The sequence below is a fragment of the Sceloporus occidentalis genome, unplaced genomic scaffold (genome assembly GCF_023333645.1).
Source record: "Sceloporus occidentalis isolate IW3139 unplaced genomic scaffold, rSceOcc1.0.p SCAF_330, whole genome shotgun sequence".
Classification (NCBI taxonomy): Eukaryota; Metazoa; Chordata; class Lepidosauria; order Squamata; family Phrynosomatidae; genus Sceloporus; species Sceloporus occidentalis.
The window spans coordinates 182409-195833 of NW_028317310.1; the positions used below are offsets into that span (position 1 = coordinate 182409).

General features: G+C 41.5%; 1 protein-coding gene across 1 annotated transcript; it reads left to right on the forward strand.

The window, feature by feature from the left end:
* The first annotated feature begins 639 nt into the window (after positions 1-639).
* On the forward strand, positions 640-4943 carry LOC149274448 (dynein axonemal assembly factor 19-like). Its single transcript, XM_089505479.1, has 5 exons — positions 640-782; positions 1004-1136; positions 1689-2078; positions 3632-3800; positions 4888-4943. The coding sequence occupies exons 1-5, from the start codon at positions 640-642 to the stop codon at positions 4941-4943; spliced, it is 891 nt and encodes a 296-aa protein (XP_089361605.1).
* Positions 4944-13425: the final 8482 nt, after the last annotated feature.

The window sequence follows — 13425 nt, forward strand, 5'->3', positions numbered from 1 at the left end:
GGATTGAGCTCTGTTTCTATGACGACCAAAGGACGCTTTTTGATGAGACTTGGATTACGACAAGTAATTTGGTGCGTAAAACCCCCCAAATTATATCCTATACATTTTAGCTGATTATATGCGAACATGTGCATCTCCTTATTTTATTAACATAATATAGCCAATTAAATGAATTATTAAACATGTAGGGAGCCTGATAATTTGTCCTAGGCTTTCCCCATGATAATAACGTACTATGGAAGTGTGTGTATAAATAAATATATATATATATATATATATATATATATATATATATATATATATGTGGCTTATATAGGGCAAATTGTTTTATATGCTGTTATCTATCGTATACGTATATCTATGCGTTGTCGTTTTGTATCTTGAAGCCACTTACCCCTAGTTACCCCTGATGTCTGCAATTACTAAAGTAGTTTAGGTTCTAAAGTGTACGTTATGTGATATATAAATACGCGTTATATCTTTTTTTAGTCAACATTGTATGCTACTCATAAAAAAACGAAAAGTCATTTATTTTCTTATTCATGTTAAAAATCTCTCTTTTCTGTAGCGTAATTGCATATTTTTGGTAACGCCAATGTTTATTGTTTTCTCGTTCATGTATTCAGGTGGCGGTTTGCAATGGATCCCCCAGAATCCATTGATTTCCGGGAGTTGGAGCGAGAGCTCGCTGTAGCGGTGGCCGCTGATGAAAAGTACAAGAGAGAAAATGACGCCAAGTTTAGAGCCATTCATCAGAAAGTTTCATCTTATGAGGAATTCAGGTATACGCTAGCTGGGGGCCGAAAATGTGTAAACATTCTCAAAAAGCCAGACCGTAAACTAATGATTGATTAAGGCATGCATAGCAAATCAGGATTTGGTTAAACCCGTGTTCCAACCGATAATCATTTTAACCACTTTGTGCTCGTTATAAATGATAATGCCCATGCTTTGTACACCTTGCACGTCTTTGATCGCATCATCCCTTCCTTGTCGATCACAGAGACCTTGTTTTGGCCTCCAACCTCAAACCTTTGGAAAAGAAGGACAAGATTGGAACTGAAAGGAAGCAGCCGTGGAATGCAGCTGCCACAGTTAGTGGTCCCACCAAGGAGTCAGACTGTAGCGTATCGCAGGTAAGGAGGCGATGAGCAATGCTGAAGGTTGATTTAACTTTATTCTCTATTACACCTCACCATAGCCAGGAACCAACAGGTAATGATTACTAAATAAGTTTGCTTTCTCTAGTGGGCAGTGGTTCAAGAAGGGTGTAAGGCTTGCATGGGTCCTAACGGAAAAGAATTATGGTGGACCATCTCTAATGCAAGCAATGAATTAATCATCCAATCACTAAGAAATGCAAAACTTTTACCTTTTTTCCTTTTACTAAAAAAAAGTAGTTTGACCATAAAAAGATAACGATGTTAATGTAAGTTAGAACTTCTGATTTGGCCTTTTCACAGTTGCTTATTCTCTGAATATCTCGTTCCTGTGGGGGATAGGGCTCAGGAACGTACTCCATATATATGATGTGAAACATTTAATGAATAGTAAGTGAGACTGATGGACGATACAGCTTTCATAGTCAGTCCTGAGGACCTTCTAACAAAGCATATTTCCAGGTCTTAACACATGCTAGCCCAGTAAACATAAATACATTTGTAAAATGTTTTCTATCTGTTCCATAGGCATCCGAGGCAGAGCCCAAAAATGCCTGTGAATTTACCCGTGAGTGGCGCCGATGGGGAATGGATAAAAGGTATGATTTCCTTCTGCAACTTGGAGCGGAGAAGCTCTCCCAACTCTTCCCGGCAGAAGTATGTTCCGGGCTTCTGGGAGAGTTCATCACATCACTGGAGGAGAAGTTCCAGAGCGTTCACCAGGCAGAGGTCCTGAAGATTCTTCAAAGCCTAACGAAAACAAAACGTTTTGACCTCAACCTTATCTTCCTCAGCAGGAATGAGAAAGAAAGCTGCAAAAAGCTATTTATAAGGCTGATGGAAGTTCATGAAATGAACCATGAAGACGCGATGTCTGAAAGGGACAAACTATTTACAAATTTAATGGCACTTTACAAAGTCAGCGATCCAAGGCATTGACCCCTTCTCGTAGAGAGCATTTTACTGCTCCCATGCACATACCCCTTCAGGACTTAAGCAGAGCGGTCTGTTTTATCGTAAAGCTGAATATGATCACTATTGAATGCTTCTGTTTGCTTTTATAGTATTAAGAATGTATCTAAACAAACAGTAAAAACAAATAAAAAAAATAACTACATTCTACCTCCTTTCCTCAAGTAGCTCCTTATACTAGTAATGCCAGGCAGCCGTACCCTCCTATCGAGTCACTTTACAACTTGAGTCTGGTTTTCTGGCCCTAACTCCAATTTACTTGGAGTAGGAAGATGAAGTGAGCCCCTTCCCCAAACCTACCAATGAGTCTAAACTTCAGGAAAGCATCCTGAGTATCCTCTACTTGCACAGCCAGCCCTACCGTTTGGAAAAAAAACTCTACTTTTGCATTATATTCTGAGTGTATTATACCTTCAATGACCAGCACATAGGTTGGGTAACCTGGCAAAGGTTTTTTGGGGTGTCTGATGTACGGGGTCCCTAGTATCACGTCTCTGCACGACTTTTCTTTTTTGTTTTTTGCTTGACATTTCATGGGGGTGACTCGTAAGTTACCACAAGGGCTATAGAGGGGCAGTTGTCTGTTGTAATAAATCTATTACAATTCCTTTCTAACAGCAGGGGGAAACAGAGAGCTGCGTGAAAAGAGGCCTTTTAAACCTTCATATGTCTTTCTTCTGTGACTTTCTGTATGTGTTGGTGGGCACACTGGGCAAATACCTGGTCGGGCAGTACCCTTTGCTGTTCTGAGTTACTATAAGGGCCCCCAAAGCACTGATCAAACACTATTAGACCTTTTCAGGGGGCACTATTAGTTGTCTGCATTTTCATTTGGATGCAGCAAGGACGCATTTAATTTTGAGACCTTGGACAACCTACTGCTGACAAGCTCCTATTCTTTTCTGTCCTCATATTTTTATTTTCCATCCTTCTCCATCTCCATAGCTTCCATTCCTTCTTCCACAGCTCATAAGGAGCTGTCGCAATTCTTCATATTTTCAGGGACTTAAGTAATGCCATAAAGGAGCAATTTTTGGTCCGTAGTGATGGTAGCCACCAATGTTCTCCTGTGGAACATATTTGAATTTAGGTCTTGATTCTTGGGATGTGTAATTCAAATCGACACCGACCCTCCATCCAACATAATTCTTCCTGACCCTACAAACATCCACAATAAGACCGCTTTATTAAAACCTTATGCTGACATTTTGAGGAATCAAAATGTTTATGGGGACACCACTGAACCAATTATCCTCTTATGGATTTTAAGGTCACAAGAGGAGGACCCTCTTCTCCTTCTGTACCGGTATTTCTCAACATGCCTTCACATAACGATTCATTTTGTATTCTTAATGTACTTACTGTATTTTTTTTATTTATATTTATTTCTTTTATTTATGATTATTAAGTATTAATAATACTTCCATTTCAAGATACTCACCAGATGGTACAGGGTCCCAGTGGAACTCCACAAGTTCTTGCCTCCGGTTTCGGCGCAGTGTTGGCGCTGCGAGTCGCGCACAGGTTCCTATGTTCACATTTGGTGGGATTGTCCCTTGGTACGTCCATTCGGGTCTATTGTGTTTGCGCTTATCAAAGAGGTTTGTGACCCTGACTACCAGTTGACGCCTCAGCTGGTCCTGCTACAGGCCCCTCCTATTCCGATTGGTCGGTATAAGCGTTCCCTGACCCTACACTTTTTGAACGCAGCCAGGGCCCTAATTCCTCAGCTCTGGAAATCCCATTCCACCCCTCCGATTAGGCTCTGGCTACAGAAGATTAACTTTATTTGTCACATGGAGTCCCTGTCACGAGGGCTTGTTCCATAAACACGGACTGCGTTGGTTTCATTGGAAGACCTTCCTCCTCTCTCCGCAGTTCCCTACCATAGTGGGTGTAGATGCTCCACCGTAGCTCAGCTCTCCCTACCTCGCACACACACACTCCCCTACACTCTTGGTTACTTACTTACCAGCTTTCGACTTTTTCTTGCATCTTTGATATTGCTGTCGATGCCGCTCACATTTGACGTTTGACGGTGTTATGTTTTCTTATTATTTTGCTTCTGGGCCATTTTCGTTTGTTTGAGTTTTCGCCCCACTTTTTGTGATTCCACGTGCTGAGGCGGTATGCCCACGATTACTGCCAGCGCTTATTCGATCCTCACAGACCTTTGCATACACTACTTTTGTTTTCTCCATCGGACCACATACGGTGCTTCTTACCTGGTGACACTCTGACGCTACGGATATGGGCAATTTGTCACGTAGGCCTTTTTTGCCTATTGTCTTTTGATTTTGTTTCAAGTCATGTATCGTTCACCTCTGTATGATTGTACCTATGTTCCTCGTAGGCTCATTCACTTTGTGACTGTGCCGTTGTGGTTCTCGTTGCAATAAACGGAATTGAAAAAGAAAAAAAAAAAAAGTATTAATAATACTTAATGTATTCCCATTTTCATAATAATACGACTTTATCTAATATACTTTATAAATAAAATGTGATGTCAAATCATGTATCTGTTTTCTGCTTGGCTTGTTAAAAAGAAGATCTACGAACCGCCAGTAACCAGAAGGACAACTATTGAATTGATCACTCTAAAAAAAAATCTTTAGCAGAACTGGCAAAACAAATATGGACTTAATAATGGAAATGTCATCTTCATATCAACTGGCTTTAATACACCAAACGTCACAAAAAAAACATACATTTCTGTCTTTTTCTGGCTTTTTTTTTTTCTTCTTCCCCTTGCTAGATTCGGAAAACATCACTGGAAACTGGAACCCGGCCAAGATGCCCATCATTGCGTAATATGTGGGACTCCACACTGAAATTGATTTAATATCCACTACTGACCTCGTGAGAAAGCCTTTTCATTCTTCCGTGGCATTAACCTTGCATTTGCAGCCTTTTATTAACAGACTGAGATGAAGAACCAAAACACAATGGAATTATCAATTGCTAAGGACAGAGATCTTGCTGGTGTCCCTGACGTATTTCGTATAATGGGATCACGATACATGTATGCATATCCAGTTACATGTACATATAGTGTATGTTGTGTCATTGTCAGTATCTATCTCACCCCCCCCCTTCCCTAGCTGCTCACGTCTCATTGCCGCAATCCAACTTTCCTCTGTAACGAGGCAGAGAGATTTGCCCTAATCTCGGGAGCTCACACTCTACGGGTCCGGCTTAGCTCAGGGTTATATACACTGCGCTTTAATAAATGGGTCACTGCTGGCCCGGGGTGAGCCACATTAACCTTGCCAGTGCCAGAGAGGTTCGCGTTACATGAACTCTACATCTATTTTATGATCGCAAATAACCCAATCCGATCTCTACGCTTGTCTTTCGCCAACAAATTATCGTTAAATTATCAGCAATTATCAGGTTTTAGAATTTAGGCGGTTAATCGGAGAATCTATGGGTCAAACTAATTGTTTATTTACCCGTATCTAGCACTGTCCTTGCCAAAGAGCCATCAAGGAAAGGGAGGGAGCAGGAAAAGAACTAGATTGTAAGCTCCTTTGAGCCGGGCCCTCCTCACCGGTTGTCTCTGTAAGTCATATTGTTATGTTACATACTATTTGTTATGTCCTGTCTACCCATTGTACAGCGCTACGGAATTTGATGGCGCTATATAAAACAATACATAATAATAATAACTTTGCGTTCTTCTGGAACACTCTGAAATGTGAATCTGTTGGCTATTTACACATTTTATTCTAGCTTGTCTACCTGTCTCTGTTCTCAATAATCTAATCTATGGACACATTGACCATATACATAGAAACCTAGAATTTGACAGCAGATAAGAACCTTTCCCCATCTGGTCTGCCCGCTTTTCATGATGTAAAGACTTGAACCTTAATCAGTGCTTGGTCCCATCCTACATCCAGGATCGATCCAGTTAATAGGCATGAATATATACTGAATAAGTCACTATCAATTGAACCAGGGTGGCCAATGTATCTAAGTTTTAAAGGGCCAAAGTGACCAAATATCGGGACCGTCTCTAATGCAGAATGTAGCAAAAATGTAATTTTTTGCTTGCTTTTTAACTGCATTAATGTGAAATGATATGATAAATATCTCAAATCAATAATGACCCTTAGCAGCTAGTTTAGGAAATAATGCCGATTCGACTTAATTTAAGCTGATATGAAAGATCTTAGATTTATTTATACACCTTTAGAACGCCTTCGGTGGAATGGGATTTAACTCTTTACACGCCGTTAGCTCTTTAATGTTTCTTCGTCTGTCTGTTTGCGCACTAGCAGCTCCTCACCAGCAGATGGCAGTGTTAGTGCCTTCGACTAGCGCAGCCATACAGCGAGAGTTCGGAGGAGAGAGAATGTCTGCGGAGCGAATATTCTTCTAGTAATGCAGCCAATTTAAGTTGTTTAAATAAACTACATTAGTAGTTTGACATTTTTTTTTTTTTGGGGGGGGGGACCTTTCGACTATAGCATTCGATACACATATTGATCTTGGCGTTTGATATAAACTATCCCGGTACCCAAGAAGCAGGCAATATTGATGACAATATTACAGAATCAGCTTTTTCTTTAATTAAAAAAAATTAATTTCTATTGTTGCCTAATCAGTAGCCCACTCTTACGTTCAGAGTGTAAGCCCTTATGCCCGCAAGCCTTTTTCTCAATAGCCTAGTGTGTTGTTAAATGCCTTCATATATTTGAATGTCTCTATCTAATCACCCATCTCGTCTTTTTTTCTTCAAAGCTCTCGGTCACGCTCTGGTGGACTCCACTGCAAGGATAATAAATAAACAACTCTCCTCCTCTCTGGAGTATACGAGGTCTCTTTGAAAAACGAGAGCCAACTTCATTTAGTTTGGCACGCCATCTTTTCGGGGCTGGACAGCTCCAAATTCTAACACAGCTAAGAAATGTGCTCCTGGGGCAAATAATTAAATACACTCTTCACTAACCTCAAGAAACTTCTGTGGGAGAGGAAACTATGAGCGTAGTGTCTCTACGGCAGCTCTCGTCTGGACACCATAATGGAAAATCCACATGGATAGCAAGGGGACCAGTTGGCTATGGCCTCTTGGGTTCTCCTGAACATGGTCTTCTTCTGACCATGGCATCGGAAGATGGCAGAACACAAACAGTTTAAACAAAGGACTAGATGGAAGGATATTATAAAGGAGAAGACGCATAGAATGTTACTAGACAGATGTAATTCACGACAATATAGCAAAGAGTATATTTAATGTATGCTCGGTTCCCATCATATGCGCCAACAGGCACCAGTTCATTTTCCTTGGGTAACTTAATTACTGGTTGACGTAATTCAGCACTTTACCAAAAAATACTGATTTAGAAGCGTAACTATTTTAGATCTATCTTCGTTGATAAATGGCAAATCATTTAAACCTCTTTAATATCTACAAATAGGAATAAACCTTACACCTTGGTCTATAACCACATATTGTTAAAAAGACTCATATTTGAATAACGATCAGATATAATAGAGTTTTTTTTCCCCTCCGTTTTATGGCGCTTCAGGACAAGGCGCATATTTTACACATTTACAAATTAACATGACATGTACTTTTTTAATACAATTCCCTTTATTAAATAAAAAGTGTGGATATTTTGCGGTCAAGGGAAAACCTAATATCTTTAAATATTGACTATAATTAAGATGTTTTCAACTGAATTAGGTAGATGGTTCTAGGTCAGACTGACCCTTTCACATATCGCTGTTATTAGCAGAATTTTGTCCGTAGAAATTCATTTCTTTTTTCATTAATGAGTAGAAATTGTATGTATTCGCTGTCACTACCCACAACAGAAAACAGCAATTAGCTCTTAATTTGTATGGGATCCATGAATATCAAATATCATTTTCTTGATGAGTAAGAATTGCCCTTTTAACAGTTTCACAAACACATCAAAACACCAACAATTAGTGAAATATTTACGTTACTTGATCTCTTCATCCCACTCAATCCTTTTAATAAGACTTTTTTTTTTATTAGAGCACCTTTATACCTTTTAAAATCTCAAAGAATCCTTATAGGATCCCAGGACTGGCCCTTTGTATGAATATCTGAACATTGAACATGTCGTTATTAGCACTCTGTAAACACGCTTCTTTAATTTAGTACTGTGTTCTAGAACTGGTCGGCTCCTTAAATTCTTCTTAGACTCATTGGTTACTGAGTGATTGTCCCTTCAAACTCATTAATATTATTTCTACCCTTTGGTTCTAAGACAGAGAATGATAAGTGTACAGATCAACTGGTGCATGTGCAAAGGTCAAATGAACTCACACCGCAAAGTGATAGGTGCACAAGACCATGAATGGTTGGTAGCTACCATGTTAAAGGCCACCTTGACATCGAGTAGGCTTTTGTGCAAGGACCAAGAAATTGTGTGAACCATTGCCTTGGACCCTTGACCCCGCTATCTAAAATGAACTCACACATACCCCCCCTGGTAGCCTATATGAGTTCTGCTGCTTCTTCTGGCCACTTTGCGATGGTATCAATGCCTGGGAGGTCTATGTGTGTGTAGCAGGACATATTGTCTATCAAATCAATAGGTTAGTAGCTCAGTTGGGATTGCTTGTGGTTTGGAATGTTCTGCCGTTGCTACAGTTCCTCAATTCTTTGTGGTTGTGACCAAGAGTGATTATTTATTAAACAGATGGAGGCTTGTAGGGTTGATCTTATTCTTCTACCAAATATATAGTGGATGACCTGTGACTCAATGGGGGGTACATTAGCCGGGTTGCTCATGTTCCACAGTAGAGTATGATGGCGTCAGCTCCAGTTGGCCATGCTGCCCATCCATCCTGAGATTGGTAGTAACATCCCCAACGCTGAAGTTAAAGACCTTCCAGGTATGATCCTAGGATTTCAATGCTGGCTCCTAGATTCCAAAACGTTTAGCTCTGCTTTGAAGTGCTGACCTGCGAAGTGTGTTTGTGACACGACTACAGTTTTAGGACGACCTAACCCACTAAACCTACGACTTGTATATATTATGTGACAGCTTTTATTTGAAAGATCCGAGTAGGTCTAGACTTTTATCTCCTTCCGCCTGCATGTCTGAGATGTAACAGATGGGTACCTCCTCGCCGCCAAACACTCTACAAAAACTTGTCTTACTTCTCCAATTAACGCCCTATTTGCGGACATACATCGCTACCCAGGGAGAATGTCGCCTCTTTATAACCCCTTGGCGACAGACACTGGCATCGCTTTAAAATAACCTTGACTCTCAGCCAGGGACACTTAACCCTTTGGCTGTCAGAGGCCTCACGGAAGAGAAATGATTCAACTTATGTCATCATCATCTGTACAAATAATCCCTGAATTAAATCAAAACATTCAACTGTCTGAGACAAAAATGTGTCTTCTGTCTGAGAATGTGTTTTGGTTGAGGATCATCTAAGGAGTTTAGACAAAGCTTCTGAGATCCATAAGCAAGCCTGGTTTGATTAAACACATATTAAAGCGCTTAGACACCAGCATTAACAATTTAATCTACTCTCTACTTCTACCTTCTACTTTATACTTGTTTTTACAGGATATTCGCATAGACCTAAGTGGTCCTGGGGACGCTCTAGGACCGGACTGGGATGTGGCATGAGACCGGACAGGTAGATCGGAGGTGTTCGAGTGTCTCCTGGACACGCACAGCCGAGCGATACACCTTTACACCAGTATAGTATACAGCCATGTGTATCCAGCTGGCGGCTGATTGCTGCATTATTACATTGGCCTTGGCCATGGGTTCGAGGGGTTATTCCTTGGAGGTTAGCTGGTTGAGACTCCGCTTTTGAGCTCCATAACCTAAGTTTCTTTCAGTTCTTCTTATTGGCTCCTTAAATCCCACTCCTGACTCAGGTTAGATTCTTAGGGTTCCTTTTCCTCTGCCACACAAACCGAATACTGCGGCCAAGCCCTTGATAAATCACGCAAGCCAACTGCATCTTAGGTCTGGCTACAGTTGTCTGGGGTGCAAAATGGCGAAGCTGATGATGTTGGGGCTCAAGGCACAGCTGCTTGGGGCTCCAATTGGTGGCTTGGGGTCTTAAGCAACTACCCCTATTGCCCTGTGGTAAAGGTGGATCTGCACGCACACACATACATGCACGCACACAGATACACAGACACACAGACAGTCACCCCCTCCTCGCGAAGCAGAACAGCCTGAGTCGCACACTTCGGGCAGGTTCAGGGTTTATAGAGGACGCTTGATTTGAGTCAGTAATTGCTGTCTTCCCATCGGATTTTCCGGCTGACATCTCATCTCACCGGTGCGCGTGTGCCCCCCCCCAACCCTCCGCTCCCCATCTGATTTCTACCTATTCTCTTAATTGGGACTCCAGATCTGTGGATTCAGTGATTTTATCCGAGGAACTGACCCAGGCAGGGGGAGGGGAGTTACTTTACCGCATTAAAACCATTTATAATTGGTTTGTTTGGGTTTAACGCTATCATGGAAAGAATGCAGAGAGATCCTCATCCCGCTACTACTAATATACACTGCAAAGATACCCCCCCCCCGTCGCCTCCCTTCCCGTACAACGATAACTTTCTATTTAATTTAGCTTTTATTCAGATATGCGTCTTTAATTAATACGACGCCAACACTGCTCTGTCGTTCTCTGTGTTCTACCACCTCTGCAGGTTTCCAGAAAAATGAATTTACAACCCTTTATAGAAAGCAGGATTCAGAAAAATAACAATCTGGGTTTTTTTTCCTTCTAAAGAAGACAAGAATTCTTCTGATTGACATAACAAGTTACAACTGAATAAGAAGGAAATAGGTTGTTAGCTAGGAGAGGCAACATTTGACACTAAGTGCTGTACTAAGTGTTTATTATAAATATACGAGACTTCAGCACCGCCATGTTGAGCCCGGACAGAAGGCAAGACTGCGATGCCCTTGGTGTCTGCAGCCACTGTTTCAGCAGGGAAACTGGAGCCGTTTGGCCTGGAGAACCAAGTGTCCACCCAGAAGTGGGCATTGGGGAGAGATTGGCCTGGGCAGGGAAATGGAGGGTGAGCCGAAGGCATGGGGCGCAGGGAAATGGGAGGGTAGGGTCGGTGAGGCAGTGGGATGAGTGAAAAGAAAGGAAAGGTGACAACATAGTAACATAGTAACATAGTTCATAAGGTTGAAAAAAGACCAAAGTCCATCAAGTTCAACCTATATACATATTGTGTCCCTACTGTGTTGATCCAGAGGAAGGCAAAAAAACCCTTATGAAGCAGATGCCAATTGCCCCATACCAGGGGGAAAATTCCTTCCCGACTCCAAATATGGCAATCAGAATAAATCCCTGGATCAACGTTCTGTCCCTATTAATCTTATATAATAGGTTTAGATTCTACCACCACCTTATCCTCCTTGAAGGGATCTTGATGCTCTCTGCAAAGGACAATTCTTCCTGGCCCTGGTACCTTTGTGGCAATCGTTGGTCCAGTAGAGTTCTAAGCCTAGCAGATAAAGCCTCAACATTCATGGCATCCTGATGATCTGGAAAACAGAGGAAACATAGGTAACGGATGGTTAGCTCATGGGGTAGCGGAAAGAGGCCTTCATTTACCCCAATCCTCCTTGTACTACCCTCTAATCTTTCCACTGGTTGTTCTAGCACAGCCTATAGTAGAGCGTATGTTGGAACAGAATAGGTGCCATTAGGCAGCCCTAGGGGCAGAGCACCTTCATGGTGCTGCTTGCAGGCAGTCACTCTTTTTAACTCTGCTGTAGCACAGGACTGCAGACTGACTTGTTTCTCTGCTGTTAGCATGAGGTTTTGTTTCAATAAGAACTGGTTGACCTCCATCATATAGGAATCAGGAGAAAAAGTAGAAAGAACATTTTGTAGACTTTTACTGGACGTTGGTATTTTCCGGGATACACGTACACTACTGTGGATTTCTTTTTTACTAACACAGAGCTTTATAATACAAAAGCAGGATGTCTACAGCCTTGTTCCCAGTGCTGCTTGGACACGGTTGCTTACCTTGTCATCCAGAGATGCTACCTTTACAGACAAGAATGGTCATCCAGAGCCAGATCTCAAGCAGAAGCACTTTTTTGCTTTTACCACTTCCTACGAGTGGAGCGCATGTGATTGTTGTTCTATAAGGATAGAGCGGAAGAGACTGAGCCTGTGCTACATTCAAAAAATATTTCTTTACCAGACCGTGTCACTGAGAATGATGTGGCCCCCTGTTGCTCTGCTCCTGTCCGATCAAGATTCCAGCATTATCTGGCCAATTGAGGGCATACCAAGACATTTTGGACAATGCTATGCCTCCAACTGTGTGGTCCCAGTTTGGGGAAGACCCTTTTCTATTCCAGCATGACTGTGCCCCAGCGCACAAAGCAAGCTCCATAAAGACATGGCTGGATGAGTTTGGGGTGGAAGAACCTGACCGGTCGCACAGAGCCCCGACCTCAACTCCATCGAACACCTTTGGGATGAACTGGAATGGAGATTGCGAGCCGGGCGTCTCGTCCAACATCAGTGCCTGACCTCAGAAATGCTCTACTGGATGAATGGGCAAAAATCCCACAGAAACTCCCCAAAATCTTGTGGAAAGCCTTCCCAGAAGAGTGGAAGCCGTTGTAGCTCCAAAGGGGGGACCAAATTCATATTAATGTCTCGGTTTTTAGAATGTGATGTCCCAATACTCTTATCCATAGACCATATTTTTAGCTGAGGCTTGAGGAGAAGACGCTGGTTCTGTGCAGATGCTTTTAAAACATTGTGTATTTTTACAAAATTTGGAGCTACCTCTGTTTTTGTGCAGCCACGGTTTCCAACTGTGCTGTGTCTGATTACATAGTCTGTAATAGCATCAGTAATATTATTTCTACACCACTGGGTGAGGATAGGAAGTTTTGAAAGAGATGTTAAGAGGTAATATATTAAATAATAAACACAGAAAATGTAACAAACAAAAGTGGATCATCCATTGGGACACACAACAAATGAGTATTTCTTTGTTTTATGACACCAGAATATCAAAGTTTTAGGTTAATGGGTAGACCTTTGTCAGCCGTAGACAAGGTGGACTCATGTATTTACTACGGTTCGCGGAATAGGCCTAGAAAACCTAGTCTTAATGTAAACTCTACAATTTGTGGTCATTAATATTTTTATTAAACTACTTAATAAGGATTTAACACCATAGGAACGGAATGTTCTTGCTTACCTTTACACTTTTAGCTTTTTGCAATAAAATTCCCACCATGGGCACAAGAACCTGGCACAATATTTGGGGAAATAATTAATA